The sequence below is a fragment of the Chaetodon auriga genome, chromosome 10 (assembly GCF_051107435.1).
Source record: "Chaetodon auriga isolate fChaAug3 chromosome 10, fChaAug3.hap1, whole genome shotgun sequence".
Taxonomy (NCBI): domain Eukaryota; kingdom Metazoa; phylum Chordata; class Actinopteri; order Chaetodontiformes; family Chaetodontidae; genus Chaetodon; species Chaetodon auriga.
In genome coordinates, this window is record NC_135083.1 from 2,860,605 (window position 1) to 2,886,867 (window position 26,263).

A 26,263-nucleotide genomic window follows, 5' to 3' on the forward strand; every position below is an offset into this window, starting at 1 on the left:
GACAATTTTGGGGAAGGTAAGCTTCCCCTAGCTTCTTAATAGCGCCGCCTATGAACACAAATAATAAATATGCCAATATTTTTAGTTTCTTTAACCAAAATAGCTCCCTGTAATAGCTCGTTAATATTGTTTCAGTGTGAGCTGCAGAGTTCTTGAGATATCGGCCGTCTCGGTTTGTGTTGCTTAAAGCACCGAAAAAAAATCTTACTGAAAAACTATTTTCTACCAAACTGCATCCACCAATCATATCACTGCACAGCAGGACGTGTGAGGCGTGATGATTTAGAAGGCCGATATCTCTACAGCAGAGCTCAGCATCTCACACCAAAACCATGTAAACGGATCAATAGTCCTCCAGGTGAAAAGGGAAAATGAAGTATTTCTGATTTCGGGGTGAACTGTCCCTCTGAGGTGCTCGTTCAAACCTCTCGCCGCCGACAGCGCTGAAGCTACAGCGGATGAGAAGTAACGGTGGAGTACAGAGGAGGGGAAGCGTCCTGAAGCCGAGGCGCAGAGTAGACGACGCTCTCTGCATCACCACAGGGGGCGCCAGAGAGCGAGGACGCGGCAAAATCCAGCTGGGAGTAGGTGAGCTTACTGGACTCCTCTTCAGGCTGGAGGAAAACCAGCAGAGAACACCAGTTTTTATAAGACAATAACAAAAACATCCAGAGTTTTGAAGGATTAATGATCACAAACGGGTCTATATATTTATCATTTCCTATATATATATGTGTGTGTGTGTGTGTGTGTGTGTGTTATTATTGTAAATCTTTATTAATATTAGCCTTATGATACATCTGCCTGTATATTTTTCAGTGAAACTTCAATAAAATTTCTGAACCATAATCTGATGTAAAGTTTGTTTAAAGTTACATTTTTTGGAGACTTTTGTCCACAATCACAATCTTAAATCTGTTGGACAATGAAATAATATTTAAATATTTAAGATCTAAATGTAGTTTTTACTCACGGTCGTCTGAGAAGTGGCTGCGGTGACTAAGCTGTACTCATCTGTAGCTTCAGCTGCGTTCAGTTTGGGGAATGTGGCCTGAGAGTAAAGTGGGGATATTTCTCCAGGAGGAGGTCCGCTCCGTCTGTTCTCCTCCTGGATCTCCTCATACACTCGACTGGACTGCAGGAGAACAGGGTTTGCTTTGGATTATCAAACACTAATGATGCTGAGACGTCCCAGACTCACTCAAACTCACCTCGATGGCGTTCATGCGCTCAGCTTCCACAGGAGGGTCTGAAAAACAAGCAAGTCACTGTTAGAGTCACCAATAGAGATGAAGCATTTACAGAATGCACAATCAGATTACATGTTTAGTCTTTAGGCAAATAACTGTGAGCAGCAGCTGTGAGTTGCAAAAAAAGCTAACATCTGACACTACAGTATCAGCTAGTAGCCACTTCCTGTTGTGACAGAGCTTTAAAAGTCTGTTCAGTGCAGATGCAAAGAAAACCTCCAGCCGGTATTTATTTGTGTGATGTTGTGTGTGTGTGTTTTCTGTAGCCTCACCTTTGGGTTTGCGGGCGCTCTTCCTGCAGGCGATCAGCACCACTGCTGAAAAGGCACCGACCATGACGAGCAAAGTCAGGCCCACGTACAGCAGCACACCTGTGGAGGTTTGACATGTGAGGGTCCGTTCACGCGGTGTCATCGCTCTAAACGTGACATCAGCTGCGTCATTAAGTCAAGACTTTATAAGAAAAACTATGTAAGCCTACCTGGGCCTTCAGCTGACGTCTGCTGCTGCTCCGGCTGCTCGGAGGCTTCAGGGGAGGCTGATGGAGGTGCGGAGCTTCCTGAGCTGGAGCTTAAACTCTGTGCTGTGGTCAGACTGGAGGCCGATGGGACTGATGGTGAAAGAGCTCCAGGAGTCCAGTTCGGTGTGGAAGCGACCGGAGCTGCAAAACAAAACGCAGGCAAACAGCTGAATGCAGCCGGTAATCAACGTCCGTTCAGACAGTTTATCAGATATTTCACAGATGAGCTGCTGCTTTTAAAGGATCAGTTCTCACTTTTAAATAGACTGAACGTATTGAAACAGCAGCTGTCGGTTCATGAAACTCACCGTCTTTGACTCTGATCACAAAATCCTCGTATGAATTCAAAATGTTGTGCACACCACATCTGTACCATCCAGAGTCAGACTTAGTCAGGTTTGTGATGCTCACTTTGAGAAGTGAAAAAGGGAAACCACGATTATATTTAATGCTGTATCTGCCATCCTGAGCCGTGTCTGCAGTTGTTCTGATGAGAAGGTCGCCTTCTTCACATTCTCCCCTGCAGAAGATCTTTGTTTTTTTACCAAATGGGGAGCTGAAGAACTGGCAGCCGTGCGTGATGCTTCCTCCCTCCTCCTCTGTGAGGACGAAGATTTCAGCGTTTGCATCCTGCAGCGCTGCTGAAAAGACGAACAGTCAGAGTTACTATCTGTGCTGTGTTTCACAGATTCTGAGTCATACTGGGACCTGCCCAGTTCAACCAGTCTGTGAGTGAGGGGTAACAATTTTCTTCACATAAGACTTTATATATCAAAGGTCGTGTCATGCAAAGAGCTGCTGTTAGTGACAAAACGCTGAGAGATTCTTAGAAAAATGACATTTTCTCAGAATTTGACAGTACAGACGAAATCCTGATTAAGATAAGAGCTTTTAAGATGCTTAGGAGTTTGTTAAGCAGAGGGAGAGGACGCAGAAATATTAATGCTGACTGACAGTGAGCTAATGAAACGCTACACATTAGACATTAGGGATAATGATTGTGGATGATCTCATTCGAGACTCGCTCACGTCTCCCACCCAACGCTAAAACGCCAAAAATCAAAGTGATCGACTTGACTTGAGTCTCAACCTTCATCAGCAGAGTGATCACACAAATGATTACAGCCTCATACTGAGGGGCAGTTCAGCTCACGTCCACTGGGTGTCTCCACCTGCAGGTCACTAAAGGTCATTGACGGACGTAGCGGCCTCATCGCTGTAGTTGGTGTAATAGATGGCAGAGTTGTGCTTATGGTGGAGTTCTGTCTTAAATAAGCTGGCAAACCATCATGTCACCTATCAGATAGATGACGTACTAAAATTAGCAGCATGCTAACAAACATAAGCGAATAAATAGAACAACTATCAGCATGTGAACAGGATACTGTGCAGGAAGGAAGGAATGATTACAAACTCCTGCTGAGCATCCAGACGTTGTTCACACAGAATTTTATTCTTAGTCCAGAAATTTGAGATACAGCAGACTGACTTCTGGGAATTCTGCACCTCGACATTATCTCCACTCAACTGAATGAAGCAGTTACGTAAAGTCTTGGTTGAATATTTCAAACAGTGTAAAACGTGTTCAGTTGTCAGAGTGCAGGTGATGATTTTCCTGATCCTAAAGAGGAAACTTAAAGGGTTAAACTTCTTGTTCATTGCCTTAAAATTCATGTTTTAATTGCTTCTTTGCATGTGAAAGGAGGTTGATATTACTGTCCCTGATGTTCTGTGATGGCAGACTCGATGAAACCACCAGCCGAACGAGATGCGTTCACAAACTGAAGTTTTGTTTGGTTTCGTTATGACCTGCAGGATTTCTTTCTCTTACATCTCTTCAAAGTTGGTTTTTTTTTGTTGGTTTTTTTTTGTTTTTTTTCCCATACACACTTAAACGAAAGTTTCGTTTTTAGTGTCTCACCATCATCAGTGACCCCCCCCAGGCCTCCGTCCGGTTCTTTCTCACATGAGGTGTTTCCTGTGTGATAAAGCTAAAACAACCTTTGTCCTCCTTTATGGTCAAAACCATATAACCTATAAAACATCTCCAGCAGAACAAAATGCACACGTAGAAAATAAGGGAACTGGTAATGAGCAGCTTGTTAAAATAACTCTGCTTGTCACGCTTAACCACAGAAACCAGCAACATGAAACGAAGGCAAGTGAAACAGAGACCACTGATGAAAACCTGCCTCCTCTCTACAGTAAGGTTCATCTGATAGTCGACAAGTCCAAAAAAATTAAGACAAGCGATGGCGTGAAAAGAGAGAAGGACAGAAATGGAACCAGAGGATACTCACTGAGGAAGAGGAGGCAGATCAAAGAGGAACACACCTTCATTCTGGAGGGCTTGATGATTTAATGCTGCCTCTCTTCCGTCTTCACTGGCAAACCACTAACTCCTCACTTCTCTAAATGATGGAGTCCCACCTCCAAGCACTCGACTCTCCCCTCCTCAAAATCAGGTTTTTCTTCCGCTGACCTGCAGCTTTCTGTGTGACTGCCATTCAAACCGCGCCTGGTTGTAAACTGAAGCGTCATTAGTGTCTTATTTTTGTCCACGCTCCAAATAAATGTCTCTGTTTTCAGTGGTGAACCTGTTATTGGCTCTGAACGCTATGATCATTCAACCATCAAAGTCAATGGAGCGTTCCTTCGACACTCAGCCTGAGTGTTAGCCTGAGTGTTAGCCTGAGTGTTAGCCTAACACTCAGCGTGTGAGCTTACTTAAAGGCCAATATGACCACAGTTGAGTTCATATTTTTCAGAACATTAAAATCATCCCATAGAGACAAACACAGCAACTGCAAGCAGCCTGTGCTATGCTACAAACAGCCTGTGCTATGCTACAAACAGCTTGTGCTATGTTACAAACAGCGTGTGCTATGCTACAAGCAGCCTGTGCTATGCTACAAACAGCCTGTGCTATGCTACAAACAGCCTGTGCTATGCTACAAACAGCCTGTGCTATGCTGCAATAAACAGAGGAGAGAGGACGGATCGGGCCCTTCCACCGACCACCGCTCGTCCAGCTGTTCCTGGACAACTGACGGAGTTACAGCAGTTCAAGCTCGAGTCCACATGCTGACAAAGCAGTACCAAATATCTCAATGGCCATTTGTGGGAATAAAGTCATGATTGTGTACAGATATGAAGCATTACAACAAAACCTACCAGAGCAGAGAGATTTACAGAGAGAGTTCTTTTTTTATGTCATTATATCAAAAAACGGGTCCCTGACAGGTGATGTTCTAGAGTGACATCTATTACCAAGAAGGCACAGAGGTGACAAAGCTCGTGGTGAAAGAGGTAACGATAGATATCTCAAAATACATACATACATAGAAAGAGATAAAGATAGAGGTATCTCAATAAGTAGATAAATAAGATCTGTGTATGTATGTCTCTCTCTCTACAGAGATTTGTAGATACAGATAAATGATTGATATATATCTGTGACACAGATGACAGAAGCATGATTGTGTCATCTGTGTCATCGGGGCAGAGATGATGCTACCAGAACCTAAAATACAGTACATGTGTAGAATACACTTCAGAGCGCTGCCGTCCTTCGACCTGATGTTTTTCTGCTGAAACAGGATGTCGAGGAGGGATACAACAGCTAATTTCCACCTACAGCGACAGCCTAAGGTCACCGTGCTGAGCGGAAGCTGCAGGAGTTTTATCTTAAAATGCTCATGAGGCTGAGATATTGAGTAAGAGTTCGATTCTGAGAACGAGGGAGGGAGAAAATGAGTGAGGAAGTGAACGAAGGCACTCCTTTAGACCTCAGACAGACAGACAGACAGACAGACAGACGGACAGAGAAGTGGTCATCCTCCTCTCCTGCAGCTGAACGACTGCTTGAGAATGAACATCCGCCACGTTTTGTTCTTCTGCTTCTCATCAGGTGGGACCGTGTTGCAGAACACACTTCTTTTAGGACTTCTGTGTAACACATGGTTTTATGCTGATCTTTTCTAGCACAGTCAGCTCAGTATCAGGGTTTGGGGACGCTCACACAGAGTCAAACAGATGATAATAATACTGCTGAAATGCTGCTAGTTGTTGCTCTGAAACCACAATGTTTTGCAGTAAGTCTACATCAACATGACTGTGAGTACTGGTCTTTGTTTCAGCAGCACTATTTGATGGAAATACTGGTGTCATCAACAAAGAACTGCACCTTCATACAAAAACGGAGGGCGAGGATTTCAGAATCGCCTTCGACTTTAAGGCACCAACAGGAAGCAGAAAATATCTCTGCAGGAACGACTGCAGGAAAGATGGCGTCCTCATCGAAACGCACGGCAACAGAGCGATGAGCGGCAGATACATCATCAGGTACGACAGCAACACCAGCAAAGTGCACGTGGCCATCATGGCGCTGAGCCGGGCCGACTCCGGATGGTACAAAGTCGGCGTGAACACTTCGTCCTCGCTTGGCTTGTACAAGGAGTTTGAGATCAGAGTCAGAGGTGAGTTTCACCTTTGCGTTACACGGAGCATGACAACGAGCGTGACACCGAGCATGACAACGAGCATGACAACGAGCATGACACCGAGCATGACAACGAGCATGACACCGAGCATGACACCGAGAATGACACCGAGCATGACACCGTCCCAACTGAAACTCTACATTTTATACCAACATTTATATCCAGAACAAGCGATCAACTGGAAAATATGCACATTACTCTCCATCGTTTCTAATTGGCTGAAAGTAACTCAATACATTTACTCAAGTGCTGTACTTGAGTACAGTTTTGAGGTGATAATTCTGAAGTATCTGCAGCATCACTTCACTCACACAGAGGGAAAGACTGTGATTTTTACTGCACTACGTTTTTCTGAGAGGTTACTTTTTTAAGACTAAGTTCACTAAAAACAAATTCTAAAAATATAAACATGAAACATACATACGATGTAAAGTTTCAGATGTCCGTGACTGAAGAGTTATTTCCCCTTTCAACTTCTTACAAGGTTTCATTTAAATAACAGTTTGAGGCCCAAATCGGTAAAATTCTACAACATTACACATAAAAAGCAGAAATAATTAGAAATAATTAGAAAGTTTTGTCATCTTTTTTATCCCATCATCACCTCACTTGATTGATCTTCCTCACTGTACATAATGCAGTTAAACTAAGTCAACCAGCAGTAAAACACCGCATTCACATGAACACCTCCACCACCACCACAACAACAGACCTCAGTACTTCTTCCACCACTGTGGAGGTCAGAGGTCAGGTGGGCAGCTGTTGCTGTTTATGAGGTCATTTCAGTGAATATAGTTTACAGATGTCAGCGTTCTGGCAGCAGAAGTTCTGCATAAATCTAAAAACTGAGATGACAAACATCCATTAGTCATTTTCAAAGGAAACACACTTCCTGTTTCAGGAGCGCTGCCCCGAGCCGCAGAGGGCAGCTGGTTTCAAGTCAGCAGGAAATGAAGCTGCTTCAGTGTCTTTAGGTTAAAAATAAGACAATAAATCATGTTTTTATTTCACCTCACTGTTGTGAATCTGCAGACTCGAGATGTTCTGACACCAGTTTTTATGATACTGATACAAGTTCTGAAATGATACTGAGAGTACTGAGCCTTTCAGAATATTTGAATCTTTTGAACAGCTTTACATTTTTAACCCCGTACAGATGTAACTGCTGTTTGACTGACTCAACATGCAGAGGACGAACGCCACAGAACGTCCTTTAACTGTTTGACTGTGGAAGAACACAAATTAGTAACTAACTAATAAAAACTCCTTTAAAAACTGCTTGAGTGCTGCCACAGTTTAGAAAAACAAAAGACATTTAAAATGTTCAATATTAACATTATAAAACTAAAGCTCTGTTAACGCGTACGTCACTGTTTCACTGGTGAGATTCAAAGTCACCAAACTGCTGATACTTTGCTAGCATTGGCTAACGCTACACCACCTGAAATCAGCTCTTCTTCATCGCTCTAAAAATGGGCAGCTGTCACTACTTCCTTGGAGTGGTGATTTGTGGGTAAAGATAACGGCAGTCTTTAGCTTTAATAGTAATTTTGCAGTAAATAATCACTTACAGAGCAAATAGTAATAAAAATATTTCTATGCGTATCTTCATTGTCTGTTTTTGAAGCATAATTTCTCTCAGCCTGAAACAAACAATTATTTGTGAGATCGATTATTCTGCTGATGATTTTCTCAAGTACTCAGTTCATCATTTGTTCTACAAAATGATCCAAAATACTGAAAAATGCAATAAAGTTTGAAGTTCAGGTGACGTCATCAGACCGTTTTCCATCAGATCTGTGTGACGGAGTCGTCATGTTTGGAGAGCCGAGAGTCCACAGCGCCGCTGAGGGAGGAAACGTCACGTTCACATGCTCCTTGTTTTCACATCCACGAAACAGGAAGTTCCTCTGCAGGGAGGAGTGCAGCAAATTTCTCTTTGACACCAATGATGTGGCAGTCACGAGCGACAGATACCAAATCACATCCTGGAGCAGAAAGTCCTTCAATGTGAGCATCGCTCAGCTGACGCAGCGGGACGCCGGGCGGTACAGGTGCGGCGTGGGAAGACAAGATGGACCGAATACATGCCAGGAGTTTGAGATCGCAGTTACAGGAGGTCAGTTTTCTCTGCTCACTGACAGAGTTTGACGAAACAGGTTCAAGTCAAGACGCTCAAGAACGAACTGTCACACTCACATCTCAGATCAGGCTTAGTTTGAGTTGGTGGCTTTTAAATCTGTTTTCATTGCTCCTCGCACATTTGTCACACCAGCTGATACCTTTATTGTTTTAGATTATCATTAAGACACACACATCTTAAACAGGATGCAGCTTCTTATTGTCAACAAACACCATGAACAGATTTTTTCTGTCTTCCCCTAAAACAGCCGGACACTGTGGTTTTGAGCAAACGTTAGTCAAACAGGAGCAACAGTGCATTCGTTAGGGACTATTTTCAGCCGTGGATTGATACACATTTGTTGTGCTGCTCAGTATTTACAGCTGTCACTCAAAAGAAGCGACAGCCGCTTTGTTCCTAAAGACATGAACGAACCAGTGCAGCAGCGTGGACTGAAGAATGAATGAAAGCATCCTTTTTTCTTTACACTGGCTTTGAGTCACAAAGAACCTCATAACAACCCCAACAACCACCCTGACCACAAACAACAAACAATCTAGTTCCTATTTTTAACCAAGTGCCACCAAGCAGCCCGTCAGAAGTCATGAGCAAAGAGCATCAAACATCCTGTATCGTCAGCACATCATCAGGGCCCACAAAGGGAAATGAAATTCTAGTGACTGTACACAGTTTTAGCTGCGTTGACTGATCCTGGTTCCTGTGTCACCGCGCTCACCACGATTGGCTTGCATACACCGCTCATACACTCCTGAACAGTCCACGGTCAGCAGATGGATTTAAGTCTACGTCAGCCTTAAAATCAGCCTAAAATCACATATCTGAGACCAAAACAATCTAGTGGCTTTCAGACCACAAACAGACCACACCAGTCCACTTGGAAGAGGACGGGGACAAGCGGTCTTTCCAAGCCATCTCAGTCCGGTGGTCTGGTCGAAACGGCACTAAACGGGCAAACAGAGCCGTTACTTCCAAACCTCACAGGTGAGAAAATGAATCCGTCTGTTGGGATTTCTCATCGTTTGTTCAGTTGTGTCTCACGTCTCTTCTCCAGGTAACGTCTTTCTTCCGGTCATCTGTTTGACTGTGGTTGTCGTGCTGTTGGCCGTCAGCATGCTGCTCTTCTACAAATGGAGGACGAGAACGGTTCATTGTGAGTTCCCGCTCGACTCTTATCTGAACTTTAAATGAGAACAGACGAGGAACCAGGAAACGACCTCTGCTGTACTTCCACAGATGTGAACAACGAGGGAAACGGCAGAGACATGGAGGTGACTTCTTCATCTCTTTGTGATCATCTTCACAGTGTCGAGCCTGGTCCCATCCCAGAATAATCAAATACCGTCTGTACAGATGGACGAGTCACCATCTGTACGAGACACTCCGGGGCCACAAACACGATCAATCCTTCCATCAGCCAAGAAGCCAAAAGTCAACGATCGTAAAAGTGAAACCAAAAGTGAAAAATCTAGTAAAAATAGTTTCTTTTTGTTTGTTTCTCAGGTTTCCGTCTATGACGACTGTGCTGCGGTCTCCACACAGGAGGGGTCGGTCTACGAAGACCTCGACCCGTCCAACAGGGACCACAGCCTCTACTGTTCACTGCACATGTGACCAAACACATCACTCAGAAGACAACAGACGTTTCCATTCTTCTGAAAGGACGTCGCAGTGCGTCGAGGATGTGGCAGCTCGTTACTCTGGTTCATATCCATCACATTGAGGGGTTAATTTTAATATTTAGAAAAATAATAGTAAGTCACCTGACAGACCGACCTTCTCCTCACCTTTACTCTCAACATAAGGGTGTTCCTGAGGATGTTCTTCATTCATAAATACAGATAATTTCAGACTAAACCCTGTTTGAATCACTGGAGGAACGAGCTAAAACTCTTGAAGAAAATAACTAAAACTTTAAGCTACTTTCATTTCTAAATGCACTAAAGTTAATCTGAGACAGGCTGCTTTCTGCTCTTTTCCCATTATTTTAGCATTCAAGTTCTATTTCAAGTTAACTTCTCTGTCCTTCAGCACTGAGGCAGAAGATCTGTGATGGCTAAGATGTGAAATGAGTTTTTTATCGTATTTGTAATATGATCAACAAAAATAAACCTCTTAAAACAGCACAAACACATTCACTGATTGATTGATTCATCGATTACCACCTTCAGCATAGAACCTGTTGCTCGTCTTGTTAAATCAGCCACAAACACGCAGTAACAGTGAGCAGCTTACCTGACACCAGGTGTTCTCTCTCATCACTTCATGGAGACAAAGACGTGAAAATCCGAGACTGGAGGAACTTGAGCAAACATCTCTGCATTCGTTCCCTCTTCATTTTGTCGTCGCTTGATCTCTACATTTACTGAGACTGTGGAAATGCTAACGGCTAATGAAAACTGTGTTAAATTGTAGTTCTTCTTCTTCTTCTTCTTCTATTTTGGTATTTTTAACCAAAAAAAAGATTGGCTGTAACATCGATGGGAGGCATAATTTAAATTTTCTTTATTTTCTTTAAATTTGTCTAAATAACGCTCTTTAGCTTGTGCTACAGCAGGGTTACTTTCTTTGAAAACATCTTTAAAGAAGCAGGTGAGGTGACGTCTGCCACATTCTGCTCCGGTACAGCAGGCGGCAGTAATCTAGAACATTAGCTCGTTAACTCACCCCATTCAACCCCACAAATGGGAAAAGAAGAAGAAGAAGAAGAAGAAGACGTGAGAGGGATGAACTGGCCCATGGCTGCCTTCACACTATCTCTGCCATCCATCTTCATCATCATCTTCTCCTAAGAAGGTTAAACTTATAGGCGTTGGGTGGAGGAGGTGATGTCCCATCTTCAACTTGAACAACTTTAATACACTGCTCGGGGCACTACCCTTAGATATTATAAAGTTTGGCCACCATTTCTATCCTATTTTGAAGATGAACTCCCGTCCCTTAATGTAGTGTAGCCTGAGACCAGGATCTGTTTTACATTTAACATCATTTTTAAGATGTAAAAAGTTTGATTAATCGCTGCAGCGACAGTTCAGAGTTTAAGGTCCGAACCTGCAGAGCTGAAACTCTGTCAAACAGTGTCTGTTCTATCTGCTCCATCCTCAAAATCCAAAAATTCACATGTTAAATATAAAATATGATTCTTTAAAAATGTTAACATGGTGTAAAAACACGCAAACATGAAAACACAACTTTAGATACATGTAGACTGATATTTCAACAGGATTTCTAAAGTAATTTGCCTCCTTTATGAAACTGTCTCCTAGAAATTCTGTTTGACACAGTGTCCAAGGGGACAGGTGAGTCACCGTCAGTGATTCATTGACACCCTGAAACAAATCCCTGTTTTTTGCTTTGTGCTGCAGAGGTTTGACCAGCAGAGGGCAGTCAGAGACAGATTATTAGAAAAGATTAATTCTTTCAGCCTTAAGGGATTTCAGTCAGACTTTAGAACAAACCACAGCTCTGAATGAAATCATCAGACTAAATTCAGATGAAAATAGGGCCTCAGTTCTTGTCCTCTTAGGTCAAAGTGCAGCGTCTGATACGACTGACGTGACATCCTAATCAATCGTCTTGAACAGCTGGTTGGTCTTTCTGATTGTGTGTTAAACTGGTTTAAAACAAACATCAAAGGGAGGAAGTTTTCCGTCAGTCTTGGAGCTCATGTGTCTGAGAAACACTGGTCCATTACTGTCCTCATTATACCTGCTGCCACCTGTCAGCATTCAATAGTTACGCAGATGACACACACCTCTTCATCTGTGCCAACCAACCGATGCTGACTCATTACAAACTGTCTCCTGGCAATAAATCAATGGATGAGCAATAATTTCCTGAAGCTAAATGAGGACAAAACCGAAATCATTCTAGCCAGCCCTAAAACAAAAGAGATGCTGTTTAATAATCTGGGAAATTTACTCCCTGGATTAAATCTGAGATTACAGTCTTAGTGTTATCCTGGATTCACATTTTTCCACTTAACAGACAAAGTACGACCGATTCTAAAGAAAAAAGATGCTGAAGAACTGATTCAAGCCTTTATTTCAAGCCCACAACAAGAAGCTCACCGAGTGTTGTAACTCACTCACACAGATATGTGTGTGTGTGTGTGTGTGTGTGTGTGTGTGTGTGTGTGTGTGTGTGTGTGGACTTTTTATCTCCTTGGTGATGCTTTAATTCACTGTTGGTTGTATAAAAAGATTGTTTAATTTATGTGTGTTGCTCCATCTGTGGTGTCAGAGACTGAATCACACACGACTGATTGTTTCAGGGCTGCACTGAGGACGGCAGGTGCATGTGTCTGATAATCGGTCTGCTCAGGCTGCAAAACGCCCTGTTGCTTTCTCTTTAACTTTCTCTGTATTTTGTCCCCTTTGTTCGGAGCCGTTTCATGCTTTCAGTTTTGTTTGCTGTCTGGTATTTATGCCCCTCGCTGGGCGTCGACTCCCACAGTTCAGCTGAATTCCTGCAGTACACAACATCTTCAAGCAACCAGGTGAGTTATCAAATCATGTGAGATATTATGCAAACAAATTCTAAGAAAAAAAAAACAGCATTCCTTAATTTAGTTGAAAATTGTAGTTGTTCAAAAGTCACATTTGAGTCTTTTGTTTTGTTTAATGGAGGTTTAATCGTAGTTTTGCTGAAGGACATTCCTCCTGAGAGTACCTTGAACTGACTAACTGTACTACAATCACAGGCCATCCTGCCACAGGTTGGATTTATTTTCATGTATCTACAGCTCAGCAGTCTTTGATGGCCTCTGCACGTCTGGCTGCTCAAAACAATCTTATCCAACGCTTCTGACACCACAGGGTACAAACCATTACTCAGCGCATTAGGTCGTCTGGGAAACATCACGTTGATTCACTTTACATGAAGCTAAAGTTAACACTGAATTGTATTAAATGCTCTCCGAACGAGCTGGTGTCTGATTAGAGTCGTGTGAAATCATAAAAGATCTTATAGAAAGAGCAGATGTTCACCATAAACTCGCCGACACGCCCTGAGTGCACAAAGACCTTTGAGTTATACTGACAGGAAATTAAGTCCTGAACGTATGTTATCAAATCAACCAACAGACATAACTGAGATACTCCAGAATCTTCAATGTGCTTCAAAAATGAACACTGACGTGTTCGTGCTTTAATTGTATAAGTTGCTATAGACAAAAATTTCCATGATCTCAGTTCATTTATGAATCTCCTGTTGATTTTTGTTTTTTCTTTCAGGGTAAACTTGAGGGTAAAGTCTTGAAAATGTCAGGTAGGCAAACATCATGTAGCAGAATAAGTGCTAACGTGTCCCACCAAGAAATACAGTACACTGAGGACGTCTGAGGAGACACGCTGCTATACAGACATTTGGCTCATTTGTCATTTCAGTCATTAAAGTGAAACAAAAAGCTTCCACGGCTCTCTGGATGGTGTGTTGAGGGTAGAACCTTCACACCAAAAAAACAAGTACATACTGTGTGTTCCCACGTACAGGAAGCACAACCAAAACACAAAATGTCAAGATTATCAATCTGCTTTGATTACATTGGAGTAATTGTGAGTTTGACATTTTTCCTGTGACTTTTGTGGATTTTACAAGAAAAAAAATGGCCTAAATTAGCAAATAACGAAGTTTCTCTTTTCCTCCTTCCAAACCAGACGATGAGGGTAAGTGGACTGCTTTTTCAAATGTTTTTTGTCCAAAGAATTTAATTTTTACTTTGGTTATGATGAGATTTTGGAATTTGAGTGTGAATGTTTACATATACACATATAAGTTTACACATAATGAAAACAAGTTGTAATATTCTGAGAACAGGTGCGTGTTTGAGAACAGGTGAACATAAGTGACGTCTGAACGGAGTCGAAGTCATTCTTGAGCATAAAATAATCTTTTTCTCAAAATATTACAGTGCATCATTTTTGTAAATACTTTAATAATATTGGTGTCATCTCCACACAAACCTTTGTTAGCTCTGGTCTGGACTCGTCTTTGGCTTTGAATGCAGTGTCTTCTCCCTGTTTGCAGCTCGCGCACTTGAGTGTGCAGGCAGAGGCGTGTGCGTCAAAGACCATGAGGTGCTGAAGATGATTGACAGCTATGACCGGCCGGGGAACGCTTTTGCCGCTGGCACCTATGCAGGTGCTGGGACATTTGAAGATAAGTGGGCCTGGAAACCTGGGAAGCGGATCCCGAAGGCAGGAGCGTACGCTGCCGCGGGGGTGGGCTACGCGCGCGCTGAATGGAGCGTGTGTGACGCCGAGGTCAAAGGGCCCAACGCCAGCGCGGGGGTCGGAGCCTCCTGGGGGTCCGGTGCCAGAGCTTTCGCAAAAGCAGAACTGGCCAGCGCTTCCGCCGCTGCTGGTCCGGTCAAAGCTACAGTCGCCCTGGGACTGGAGACCGGCGTCGGCGTCGGGCTGTCGAGTGTGGAGGTCAAGCTGCTGGGGACGGGGGTCTGCATCGGTCCCACGCTGAGCATCTCCCTGTTTGGGAGCTCGATCGAGCTTAATTTGTGGTAAACTTTGTGTCGCATAAAGCTGTTTGGTGTTGTGTTTCATGTACTATTGATCGTACTAATTCATGGATCCATAATTTACCAAGTGATGAATTATTCTTTAATCTAAAAAAAAGTTGATTTCCCATTAGAGACTACCTGGACCACTTATTTGATCAGGTTTCGATCAAGTTTACCTCTGATTTCTCTGCTCAACTCATGTAATATGGACTCCATCACTTTGTGGAAACACTGACATGTTATGTATGAAACCTGAGATCCTCCTAGAGGAGATGTGTCATGCACCAATTTCACCAGAAAAAATTCGTTAGTATGTGTAAAAGCGTACATGGCAATAAAGCTTTTTCTGATTCTGATTTCTGATTCTGATTCTGATTCTCCTGAGGTTCAGTATTTCACTGATCAGGCATCTGACAGATTGGGTCAATTATTATTATCAATATCAGAAAAGCAGATGATGATTAGATGACTGAATAAAATCTTTAAATATTAATGAGGCACGTCTCTTTTATATTTACTTGGTGTAAATTAAGTGCTAAATTAATCGAGTAGTTGCTGAAGTGGCTGTAGCTCACTACACAAGAATCACTGGTGCCCCCTTGTGGCGAAAACACAGAAAACGCCACTCACTCGAAATATGGGATTTTTAACTGTGTTTCCTTCAAAACTATAATATATAATGATAAAACACACAACTGATAGTACATACAACTGTATCATAAAGGCTTGTGCAGAGGCCTCTGAGGCGCTGTCATCAAAATGCAGCTTTCCTGTTAAAGCATCAGTAACACAAGTACAATTCAAATAATTTGCAGTCTGGTCATCTTTGAGGTGAGATGGCGTGTGGTACCTGTGTGGGTGTTGAGGCTTGTGCAGAGGCCTCTGAGGAGCAGGAGTGTGTGCTGCTGCAGGAGGTCACACACGAGCTGGGTGCAGCATTTCTTATGTCGGGGCCAAAGCAGCGCAGGAGCCAGAGCCCCTGTGAGGTCCCTCAGTGCCAAAGCAGATGTGGACAATGATTCAGCCCCTGCTGGTCCAGGGACAGCTGCAGCCTGGCAGCAGATGCCGGCGTCAGCGCTGGTCGGACAGGTGTGGACGTCAGCGTGCAGGTAAACGGCGACGCATGCTGTTACTGCTGAAATGTTGAGATTTGAGACTGAAAGCTTGACTGAAATTTCCCACATTTTTCTAAAATAGAACGATCAGGATGATTTGAAAGAAATTCAACACGTTCGTGGAGCCGAAAATCAAACGTATCAGACGTTTATTATAATCTGGATTAGTTTACAAAAGAACCAAAGTGGAGTTCATGAAGTACTGCGATGCTCTGAACGATGCACAGTTACACACATCTGCTCTCACACACAGTACAGAGTGTATGCAGCATTCTACAACATAAAAACACCAGTCAGTCACAGACACACACACACACACACACACACACACACACACACACACACACACACACACACACCCCATCTGTCTCAGGGCTGCATGCGAATGGCTCCGTCCAGTCTGATGACCTCTCCGTTGACCATGGGGTTCTCAGCCAGCGATGTCACCAGGTGGGCAAACTCAGCAGGGTCTCCCAGGCGCGAGGGGAAGGGCACCTGGCGGGCGAGAAAGGAGCGCACCTTCTCTGGAAGACCAGCCAGGAGGGGGGTGGAGAACAGACCTGGAGCAGGACGGAGATAATATTCTTTAAATCAGATTTCAGATCTTTTACTCAAGTAAAAGTACCAATACTGTACTATACAAATCTGTGTGTTCCAGGTGCTGCTGCCTGCACCTGTTTGCTCCTGCTACCTGTCCGTCTGTCCTATAGTCAGTGTTTACGTGCACTAACCGGGTGCTATGGTGATGACCCTGATGCCCATGGGTGCCAGATCTCGTGCTATGGGGAGGGTCATTCCAACGATGCCTCCTTTAGAAGCTGAATACGCTGCTTGGCCGACCTACAGCAAAAAAAGAGAAAATCATTCAGAAACAGAGCTACTGCCTCCTTATTTCTTTTATGTTTGTGTGAGTTTCAAGTGACCTGTCCATCAAAGGCGGCCACGCTGGCGGTGTTAATGATGCAGCCTCTGTGTCCGTCTGCGTCAGGCTCGTTCTTCCCCATCGCGCCCACGGAAAGGCGAATCACATTAAAGGTTCCTGCGATGTTCACCTGCAGAAAACACACCAAGAAAAGTGTCACAGGACAGTCTGACGAGCTGCTGCCGGTGCTTCTGTCCGTCCTTCTTACATTGATGACCCGCTGGAAGTCCTCCAGGCTGTGAGGGAGGTCCTTCTTCACATTGTAGGTTTTAACAGCGACGGCGATGCCGGCACAGTTGACGGCCAGGTCCAGCTTCCCGAACTTCTCTCTGGCCAGGGACACGGCCGCCTGCACGTCTGCCTCCGATGTCACCTGCAACGTGACGAGGACGCTTTTAGACATCATGTGATAAAATACACAGAACCGAGAACACAGATTCATGGGTTTAACGTAAATCCTGAACAGTGGGACAGGAGAAGAACTTGAAGGGTCAATAAACCACATCTGTTCAGTGGTGACACTGCTGGATGATGTGACAGTGCCTCCTTCTGGGCAGAGACAACATTACACCTCCAGTTAAAGACCTGCAGCCTTAACTTTTTGGCCACTTGAAGGCAGCAGAACAAGCTGTAAAGAACATTCACATGATCACCTTAAGAAGCTGACAGGGCAGACTTGTAGGCAAAAGTTGTTTGTTTACACATCGAGCAGAAGCCGTGCAGATTCAGCATTTATTAGTCTCTGACGAGCTGATGGATGTAAGTCTGATTGAGGCTCTTTAACTTTTGTTTCCGCTGATCCCAAAGGAAAACATCTCGCTATCTCTGCACTGTGATTACCAGCTAATGTCTGTTTGGTACTGAGCAGGTTGGTCAGTTTTAGAGCTTTTTTTGTGGGAAACAGCTGCCTGGTGCCAAATCTGCAGGCGCAAAACACCAACATCAAGGTGATAATAAAAAAACATGATTCTAAGGTTTCAACAGATACGAAGCAGGTGACGAGAACCGTACACCAAACTGTGTGATCCCTGCCATCTCTATCGAGACACATCAAAACACATGGTCCAAATCTACTGTGTCTGGTGGGTTTCAGACTCACATCTGCGGGAGCGAAGGCACAGCGGTCCCCCAGACTGGCTGCCAGGGCCTGTCCATCAGAGGAGGGCAGGTCCAGGATCACAGCAGACGCTCCGTTCTGCACCAGACGCTCCACGGTGGCCCGGCCCAAACCAGACGCACCGCCTGTCACCAGGCCAACCATGCCCTGCTCAACACACATCAACACACACATACACACATACACACACACACACACACACACACACACACACACACACACACACACACAGAGGGACAGGCCAGGGGGAGGAGGGCAGTGCGGGAAATAGAAAGACGACACAGGGGGAAAAAAAGGGTCACTGAGAAAGATGGGTGAAAGCAGAAATTAAAGCTGCTCTGAGAAAATACTGTCAGATTCACTCAATGCAGAAAATAAAGTCAGTTACAGCATTTATTGTTTGTAAGGATTCACTTCTGTAACTACTTTTTATCGAAGCTCGAACCGCTGAGGTGAGCTCTGTGGATTATGCGCAGCAGCATTGACTGTTTCTGTTGAATTTATTGAACCAAGGCAAGAACTATCTGCTAGGCCAGAGAGTGCTAAACATACGAGAGAGAAACGACATTATTTTAGTGATTTAGGTGGACCAACCCTTTAAACCTTTAACTCGTTTTCAAGTGTCCAATGTCAGTGTAACGAAGGGACCAGAGGTTAGCAGAGACGCTGCTGAGGGCGCTGAGTGGGCTTATTGGCTGCTAGCATGTTAGCTACACAATGAAAACTTGAGAACTACAAGCCGAGAAAACAAACAGGAAGAGAGAAGGGACAAAAATACCACAACAAACGCTTATTAAAAGTCTAACGCGTCATTTTCTCTCAGAGTGAATAACGCAAAGGACGCCGCGAGCAGCGCGGAGACGTTTATCTTTTTCTTTGCTCACCTTGACACATCTAATGTTCGCCATGTTGGTTTGGACGCTCGGCCGGACGTCGCCCCAAAGATCGTCTATTTGGGAAAGGATGTCTTCCTCTTCTTCCGATTTTTTTTAAGGGGAGGTGTTAGAAAATAGCAAAATGCTGAACTGCTGCCGCCGACTGGTATGGAGTGTGTAGTGCAGGACTCTAAATTTGTAAGCTGCTAACATTAAAAATAAAAAAGAAATAACAAGATCACAAAACTATCATATTTTCTCAGTAAGGTTTTTTAGTGTAACATTCACTCCCTCTGAAATGTAGTGTAAGAAGTATAAAGTAATCTCATAATAATTTTGTATGTAATCTGCAGTGTTACTGGTAAATACATCTCCAGGATAAATGTATTAAAGTCCTTAAATCTTTTCTCTCACAGAAAAGTAGCGGAGCAGCGGAAAATGTAAAAGTACCACCTGCCTTCGGACTGTAAATACAGAGTGTAAATACTGCTAGTAAGTTCTATTCACAGTTGGTGGTCAGTATATGCACTGATATGTAAATAAAGTATACACAGTCTGCTTAATATTTGTCAGTGATCAAATGTACACTACTGTAGAAGTACTAAATATAATACTTTAGTATGTCACGTGGTTGTAAATACACACATATGTTATCCTGCTCATACTGTGTATATCTTTGTGTATTCATACCTGTCCCTTACTATATTCTACAGTGTGAGTAGAATCTACGTACGCAGTGAGAGTTCTTTCATTTTTACTCCTCTTTGGCCAAAGCATCCAGGCCACGCCCCCTCGTTCTGATTTGACCAATCGGTGAGCGCTTCAGGGAACGCCCCCTCCGGCTCTCGACTGATTTGCTGAACGTATATGAGGGGTGTTGTCCAATCAGAGCAGCGCTGCAGCTCACCAAGGTCAGCTCAGGCGACCAACTGATGCTTCAGGAGGATTTCTAAAGCAAATTTGGACTTTTACAAGGTCAATGCTGGAAGCCATTCGGGTTTAAAACAGTTTAGAGAATAAACCACCTGTTGTTTGACACATTAATTTAGATTTCCTTCATTTGACTAAATAAATGTCTAAATATTTCATACAGCAAAGCACATAAACAACATTTACAACCATTAGAGACATATTCTTTATTTTAAAGCGGAAACACAGCATTTAAAACATCCAGTCATTTGACTGTTCTACAATCAGGTTAGGAGTCTGTGACAATAACAAAAAAATAAAATAAAATGAATCAGGATTTCTGGCAGAGCTTCCTTACATGGTGAAAATGGACAGGGGGCGCACTTAGCTTTTCTCCACATCAGTTAATCTGTCATTTACTTTCTTGATGAAGCAATTCATCCTTTGGTCAAACTCACAGTTCACAACCCCAATATATTTGATTCAAAGCCTCAAAGGTTTGTCGATCCAACAGAAAACTGATAAGTGATTAATGGTTTCAGTCAGAAACTCCAGCCTCCAGCTGCAGCTTTTCTCTGTGTTATAATCTCTTTAGGATGAACAGATCTGGGTTTGCAACTGCTGATCATCTCAAAGCATCTCTGGCTGTGAGAATTTTTCATTACTTTCTGACATTTTATACCAAACAGTTACTTGAAGAATAATCAGCAGATTAATGACTGATTAAAATAACTGTTGCGGCCCTAATTTAGTAAAATTGCACAGAGGAGAGTACAGCAAAGACCCACATTGGAGAAGCTAGAACGAGTAAATTTTGCCATTTCAACAGTTAATCAATTCACTGCAGATACATTTTCTGTCAATTTAAAACCCGTCTCTGATCTAATTAACAAAAAAAAAAAAAACTTTTTCCAGAAAATCTAAATATTTACTATCTTACCCAACAGCGACAACAAAGACTGTGAAAAAGACAAAGGGTGTACATGCCTGCACACGCTGCAGCAGCTGGAACAAAGTGCATCATGCTGCCACATTATGGAAGGCAGTAAGTTGTATAGTTGTATCTCCAAAATAGGGGTTGCAATATCCCAAACCCCACAACAACACAACTTACTACCTCACCACAGCACAGCTACACACACATCTGCCCTGGCAAACAGAAAAAACTTAATATTGACCTAAAGTTGCTCCATCCTTACAGTAGGATTGATCCTTAATATTAAACATGTACAGTTCAGCTGATTTTACTGAGCGAAGGTTTCTCCTTCTAAGGCTGGGAGGAAAAAAAAAGAGGCTGAAGTAAAACACAGACTGAGTATTAGTCTGATTATCTGTGAGACAGGCGTCCACTTTGTCAGCAGCCAGGGACACACGAGCACGGCAAGACACAGAAGACAGCAGCGAAATGAATCCAACATTCATGATGTCATTTTGGAGGATGGTTGGTCACCAACAGCAACAGAAGCTTCTGTCACCGTGGCAACTGTAGATATAGATAGGCTGGCAGTCTCCTTCATGTAGGTGATGGTTTGGTCGCCGTGAGAAAGACAGTAGGCTGTATAGTTATCTCCCAGATCTGGTGTGATCCTAAAACTATACAAACTACTACCTCATCCCACAGCTCCACTTCTTCTCTGGAGTCCACATCTTTGTATTTTACCTCTTCTAAATTTGAGACCTGACTCCACACAAGAAAATCACAGCACCCCTGTTACACTGTTCGCTTTCATTAAGTTTCTGGTTACGTATCTGACAGGAGTGAAAGAAACAGATGCGAGAAGACCGATCCTCAGAAAATGATGGAGCCTACTTCTCAAGAGGCTTCCTGTCCTTGAGGAGGGTCTCCAATACCTCAACAGCGCCTGAGGAACAGGGGAAAAAAAATACTATAAAAGGAGGAGGACATGACGAACTGGCTTCACCACCAACGCATATCAAACGAACAACAATCAGAGAGCGACCGCTAACATTTCCTGCTGATCGCTTGTATCCTAAATCAGGTGAGGCTAACAAGCTAACCTGGGCACCATCTCAGCCTTTTAAGCTAGTCACCGTTAGCTGCTTGGTTCAGGCAAACGAGCCCTTCCTGGCAGCACGACGGTGCTTTAATATGAGTAAGCACGAAAACCAGCCGCTGTTGTTGCAAGGTAGTTAAATTAGCTTTTCACTGCAGCACCAGCAGCCTGCCTTGGAAGTCAGCTAGCCAGCTAGCCGACACTGTTAACAAGCTAGCTGACAGCTAGCTGGAATTGGCGGTTCTCGACCTCTCAGCCCGACTGCTGTCACATCCGCCGTCCCGCACGTCCTCACAGGCCCGCTGCTGTCCGCGTCGTCCGCATCACGAACCGTAGTGATGTTACGGTCGAAGCAGACTCTCCGCACACGGTATCGACCTTTCAAAGCAAAAGTATCGCAGCGAGATGTTTCGATGCCTCGCTTCACCACGCCAAAAATCACGTGACCACCCCCCCCTCCCCTCCCGCAAACGAGGCCTCCTACGTCACGCTCGTGTCACATTGATGTGGCGCTGGTTTTGAATGCGGTGTATTCTTGTTAATGTGTATTTTAAAAACAGGTTCGTAGACTCTGTTTAAAAGTTAACCGGTTTTTCATATTCGCTTTATCGAACAAAACAACAGCGATAAAAGCAGTAAAACCACATATACGCTCACTGTTTCATCATGATCTCAGATTTACAAATACAGGACCAACAGTCCGGCCAGCAGATGTCGCCATTTTCACAGTAACATGCTTCGAAACAATTTCCAACACACTTACTACACAGTGATTCAGTGCTTCAGAAAGTCTCGTTTCCCTCCCTCCACTGAATGACTGAGTGCTTCTCCCCGCCTCTTCGTCTGTGTGGGTGCCAGAGCAGAGATGCGGGTTTTTACCTCAAGCCTTCATGTAGCTCCGCACAGTACCCTCGCCATCTTTCCAGCTAGCGGAGCGGGTTTGTGGTAGCGCGCTCAGTGCTGATGTCACGCGTAAATATCTCGAGATTTACGGGCGTGTGGCGCGCGCCCACAACGAGACTTCAAGCGCAGCGTGACCGAGCGAATGTCAACGAGGAGCGTTTATCCTGTTCAGCTTTTAGAATCTGAAACCCAGTTTAATTAATGCATTCATCAACAACAGCTCCCATGGCCGCCCATAAGTAGGGGGTTGGTGTATGAACAGATAGTGACAATCCTGTAAAATACAGCTGTAATAAAATTAAATATATTTTTACAAGAAAAATTATACCTTTTGACAAATACTGCATCTAATTTAACACTTGAACATGTCCTTGTAGCTGAGTACAGTAGGACAGTGCAGTAGCAGTGCTTATAAATGCTGGTATTAAAGACTAGAACTGGCATCAACCTTTTAAAAGTTTGGAAAGTAGTTAATGTTGTGCATAGTGATCCTGTTGCATGCAATAAATCCTAACTGCAGTATACTGTACTTGTTTTCTTTATTGAGTCTTTCCATGACACGTACTACATAACTCCATGTGACACTGACAGGCTGCTCTGCTGCATGATGAGTGTGTGTACTTTTGTATACTTCAAGTATGTTTGACTGATAATATTCTGTATGTTTACTTAAGTAAGCTTTTGAATTCAGGACTAGTAATGAAGTATTTCCTTAATATTTTAGTTTTACCTGTCATGTAACCACCACTGATTACATCATAGCAACGTCTGAATACTATTAGATTTATGACGTTGAATATTTTCATTAAATAAAGTGAAGTAGAATTAGCAATACCACAGTGTAACAATACTTCACAAAATTAGAAATTTACTTGAGTGAAAGTACAAAAGTATAAGCATCAAAATACACGTACAGTGACAAAAGAAAAAGTACTCGTTATGCAGAATGGCCCTTGTAGTGCCTAAAATTATGCTTGAGTACTTGATTAAATGTACTTCTGTACTTCCTACCAGTGGCTCACAGGCAGGTTGATACCTTAGCCTTTATGCTAAGCTAAGATAAGATAACCAGCTGCTAGCTGTAGCTTCATATTTGTCACAGACATAAGCATCTGAGCATTTTTCTCAAGAGGTCTTTTAAATCTCCAAATCAGTAGTTATTAAAATTAACTCTACTCAGTTAATTAAGAAATTGTAATTTCTTTGTTTTCACTTTCATAATTATAGTGATCGTCCTGCTCTCCACTCAGCCTTTAAGCTTTGAAAATCAAAGCCAAGATAAATCAGCATTCACTGGACACGACAAACTTTTTTTTACTAAAAGAATAAATTTTATTTCAGCACTGTAAGTCATTTCCCAACCAGTACAAACATGACTGCCATCTTTGTCTCTTTCTGAACCATTCCTCCCCTCCCTCTGTGAGATCAGACCACCAACAGCCAGACAATTTAAAAAAAAAAAAAAAAAAAAAAAAAAAAAGCTTTCTTTTTCTCATCTTTCCACAAACAGTCTGGTGCTTCCATAATGCTAACAATGATGACAAATTATACCAACCATAATTATAACAGCAATAATGATGATGATAATATTTCTATAACAATAATATTATGGATGAATTTGAACACTTTTTGCTGCACAGATAGTTTTGGGTGGCCCTGGGTACAGAAGTACATGCATTGGTACACTTGAGGCTGAGGGCGTGACTGACCGACGTGAAATGGCCCACAATGATCAACGCGAGCCCCTCGCTGGGACTCAACCATGGGGGGCTGGGGGAATATACTGGAGCTTGGGGGGCTTTTGAGGGGGGGAGTGGCAGTGTAGAGAGAGACAGACAGAATAGGGACCTTTATTCAGACTGGGCAAAATGCTGTGAGAACCCTGCAAATAGATCAGAACAGGTACAACCGATGACTCCTTTCCACATTCTGTATGACAGACAATAACACTGTTTAACGTCTATAACACTACATTGTACATTTCTATTCTGGGACTTTTGGTTCTCTTTACATTGTCAAGCTCTTCAGAGACGCTCTCGTTTGCGTAGGCAGGGAGGCAGGATGCTCTTATTTCATCCGTCGCACAGAGGCTGAATCTTCCTCACGACAACTTCGGCTGAGATTTCTTTCTTAGAGAAAGTTCTCAACCATGGATGGTAATTTGCTGACAAGGCCACCGTCGTGAGTCTTTTAGGGCTGCAGTGATTATCTGCATTACCGATTAATCTGTGCATCACTTTCTCATATAACTAATTAACAGTTTGGTCTATAACTGCAGCATGAACTGTCCATCACTTCCAGTGTCTTTGGTGACGCCATTAAACTGCTGCTTCTGTCTGTGAAACAGTCCAAAGATTTCGTCACATAAAAAAGAAATCAGGGCTGCAGTGGAGGGTTATTCTCACGATTGATTATTTTTTCTGAAAACTGTCAGCAAGCACAGAAACATGCCCGTCATGTTTTTCCTGAAGCTCAGCGTGATGAACTTGTTTTGTTCAACTAGCAGTTGAAAACCCAAATATTTTCAGTTTCCTCCAATAAAAGGCGAAGAAAAGCATCAATTTCTCACATTTCAGATGCTCCAACCACAAAGTGTTTTGGATTTTTGCTTTTTCCAAATGACCAAACAATTTTTCGTAATTGTTGCTGATATATTTTGCGTCAATCAAATAACCACTGCAGCTCTACAAGACATGAAATCAACCGAAAAGCTGAAACTGCAGCGTTTGACGTTCTTCCTTAAAAGGGCTGTAGCTGCAGATTAATCAGTTATTTTCTCTTTATAGACTTATTGTTTGAAGTCTTTTTTTTTCTTCATTGTACAGGTTGATTATTTCTTGCTCGCGCTCCACATTTCACGAGATATCTGGAGGCAAACTGATCTCAGGTTTGTTTTTGGAGGAAAATTCAGCCCCTTTCGGCCTCCGCGCCCACGTCTGAAGAGACTCAGTACGGTACGAAGTTGCTCTATCGTTCTGAATCTGGGAAGTTAAAGGCAAGTTTGAGAGAGCACAACACGTAAGAAAAATGCAAAAGAGGGCGCCAAAACCCCAGCACGACTGAAAGCATATTTGTCAGGTGTCATTCCTTCCTGTGTATTCGTGCAGATCTGAGGTCAGCGTGTGCGGGGGGTCGCACAGGCCTAAATTCAGTCACTGAAGAAGCTAAAACTGAGCGAGCGACAGGAGTGGTGAATTTACCCAGAGAGCCTAAACGCTTCGGGTCACGTGACTAAACCTGCCCGCTCGCTCGCCCGCTGTCCACACAAACACACTTCCTTCCTTTTTCCCTGTCTGTCTGCGTCTCCACCACAACCACAGTGTTTGAAAACACCGTTACCTCACACACTTGTCAGATAAATCACACGTGCTGTAATGTCATAACATATAGAATCATACTCATCAGAAAACTTGTTACTTGGGGGGCAAACCATCAACGTCGCGGGGGGGCGGGGGACTATAGGGGGCTTTATAGGGAGTGG

General features: G+C 43.3%; 2 protein-coding genes across 3 annotated transcripts; both read right to left on the reverse strand.

The window, feature by feature from the left end:
* Positions 1-419: 419 nt before the first annotated feature.
* On the reverse strand, positions 420-2,984 carry LOC143327040 (uncharacterized). Its single transcript, XM_076741171.1, has 8 exons — positions 2,924-2,984; positions 2,316-2,411; positions 2,079-2,180; positions 1,732-1,911; positions 1,523-1,621; positions 1,212-1,249; positions 974-1,135; positions 420-614 (listed from the first exon to the last, which is right to left on the reverse strand). The coding sequence occupies exons 1-8, from the start codon at positions 2,982-2,984 to the stop codon at positions 450-452; spliced, it is 903 nt and encodes a 300-aa protein (XP_076597286.1). The 3' UTR covers positions 420-449.
* A 13,189-nt stretch (positions 2,985-16,173) lies between these two features.
* On the reverse strand, positions 16,174-19,017 carry hsd17b10 (hydroxysteroid (17-beta) dehydrogenase 10). Of its 2 annotated transcripts, none has more exons than XM_076741254.1 (6): positions 18,965-19,017; positions 18,063-18,227; positions 17,172-17,336; positions 16,965-17,093; positions 16,773-16,881; positions 16,174-16,601 (listed from the first exon to the last, which is right to left on the reverse strand). In XM_076741254.1, exons 1-6 carry the CDS (start codon positions 18,986-18,988, stop codon positions 16,411-16,413), a joined length of 783 nt encoding a protein of 260 aa, XP_076597369.1. In that variant the 5' UTR covers positions 18,989-19,017; the 3' UTR covers positions 16,174-16,410. The 2 variants fall into 2 exon arrangements, with proteins under 2 accessions (XP_076597369.1, XP_076597368.1); XM_076741253.1 differs by having other exon boundaries at positions 18,063-18,381; positions 18,965-19,006.
* Positions 19,018-26,263: the final 7,246 nt, after the last annotated feature.

Excerpts from the sequence above, each read along its gene's own strand:
- hsd17b10 (XM_076741253.1), bottom strand. The coding sequence starts at position 18,254 with ATGTGTGTGTTGATGTGTGTTGAGCAGGGCATGGTTGGCCTGGTGACA. Across the intron at positions 17,337-18,062 it reads GTGCCTTCGCTCCCGCAGAT|GTGACATCGGAGGCAGACGT; the intron begins GTGAGTCTGAAA and ends GTCACGTTGCAG. Across the intron at positions 17,094-17,171 it reads ACTTCCAGCGGGTCATCAAT|GTGAACATCGCAGGAACCTT; the intron begins GTAAGAAGGACG and ends TGTTTTCTGCAG.
- LOC143327040 (XM_076741171.1), bottom strand. The coding sequence starts at position 2,984 with ATGAGGCCGCTACGTCCGTCAATGACCTTTAGTGACCTGCAGGTGGAG. Across the intron at positions 2,412-2,923 it reads GGTGGAGACACCCAGTGGAC|CAGCGCTGCAGGATGCAAAC; the intron begins GTGAGCTGAACT and ends TCGTCTTTTCAG. Across the intron at positions 1,250-1,522 it reads GAGCGCCCGCAAACCCAAAG|ACCCTCCTGTGGAAGCTGAG; the intron begins GTGAGGCTACAG and ends CTTGTTTTTCAG.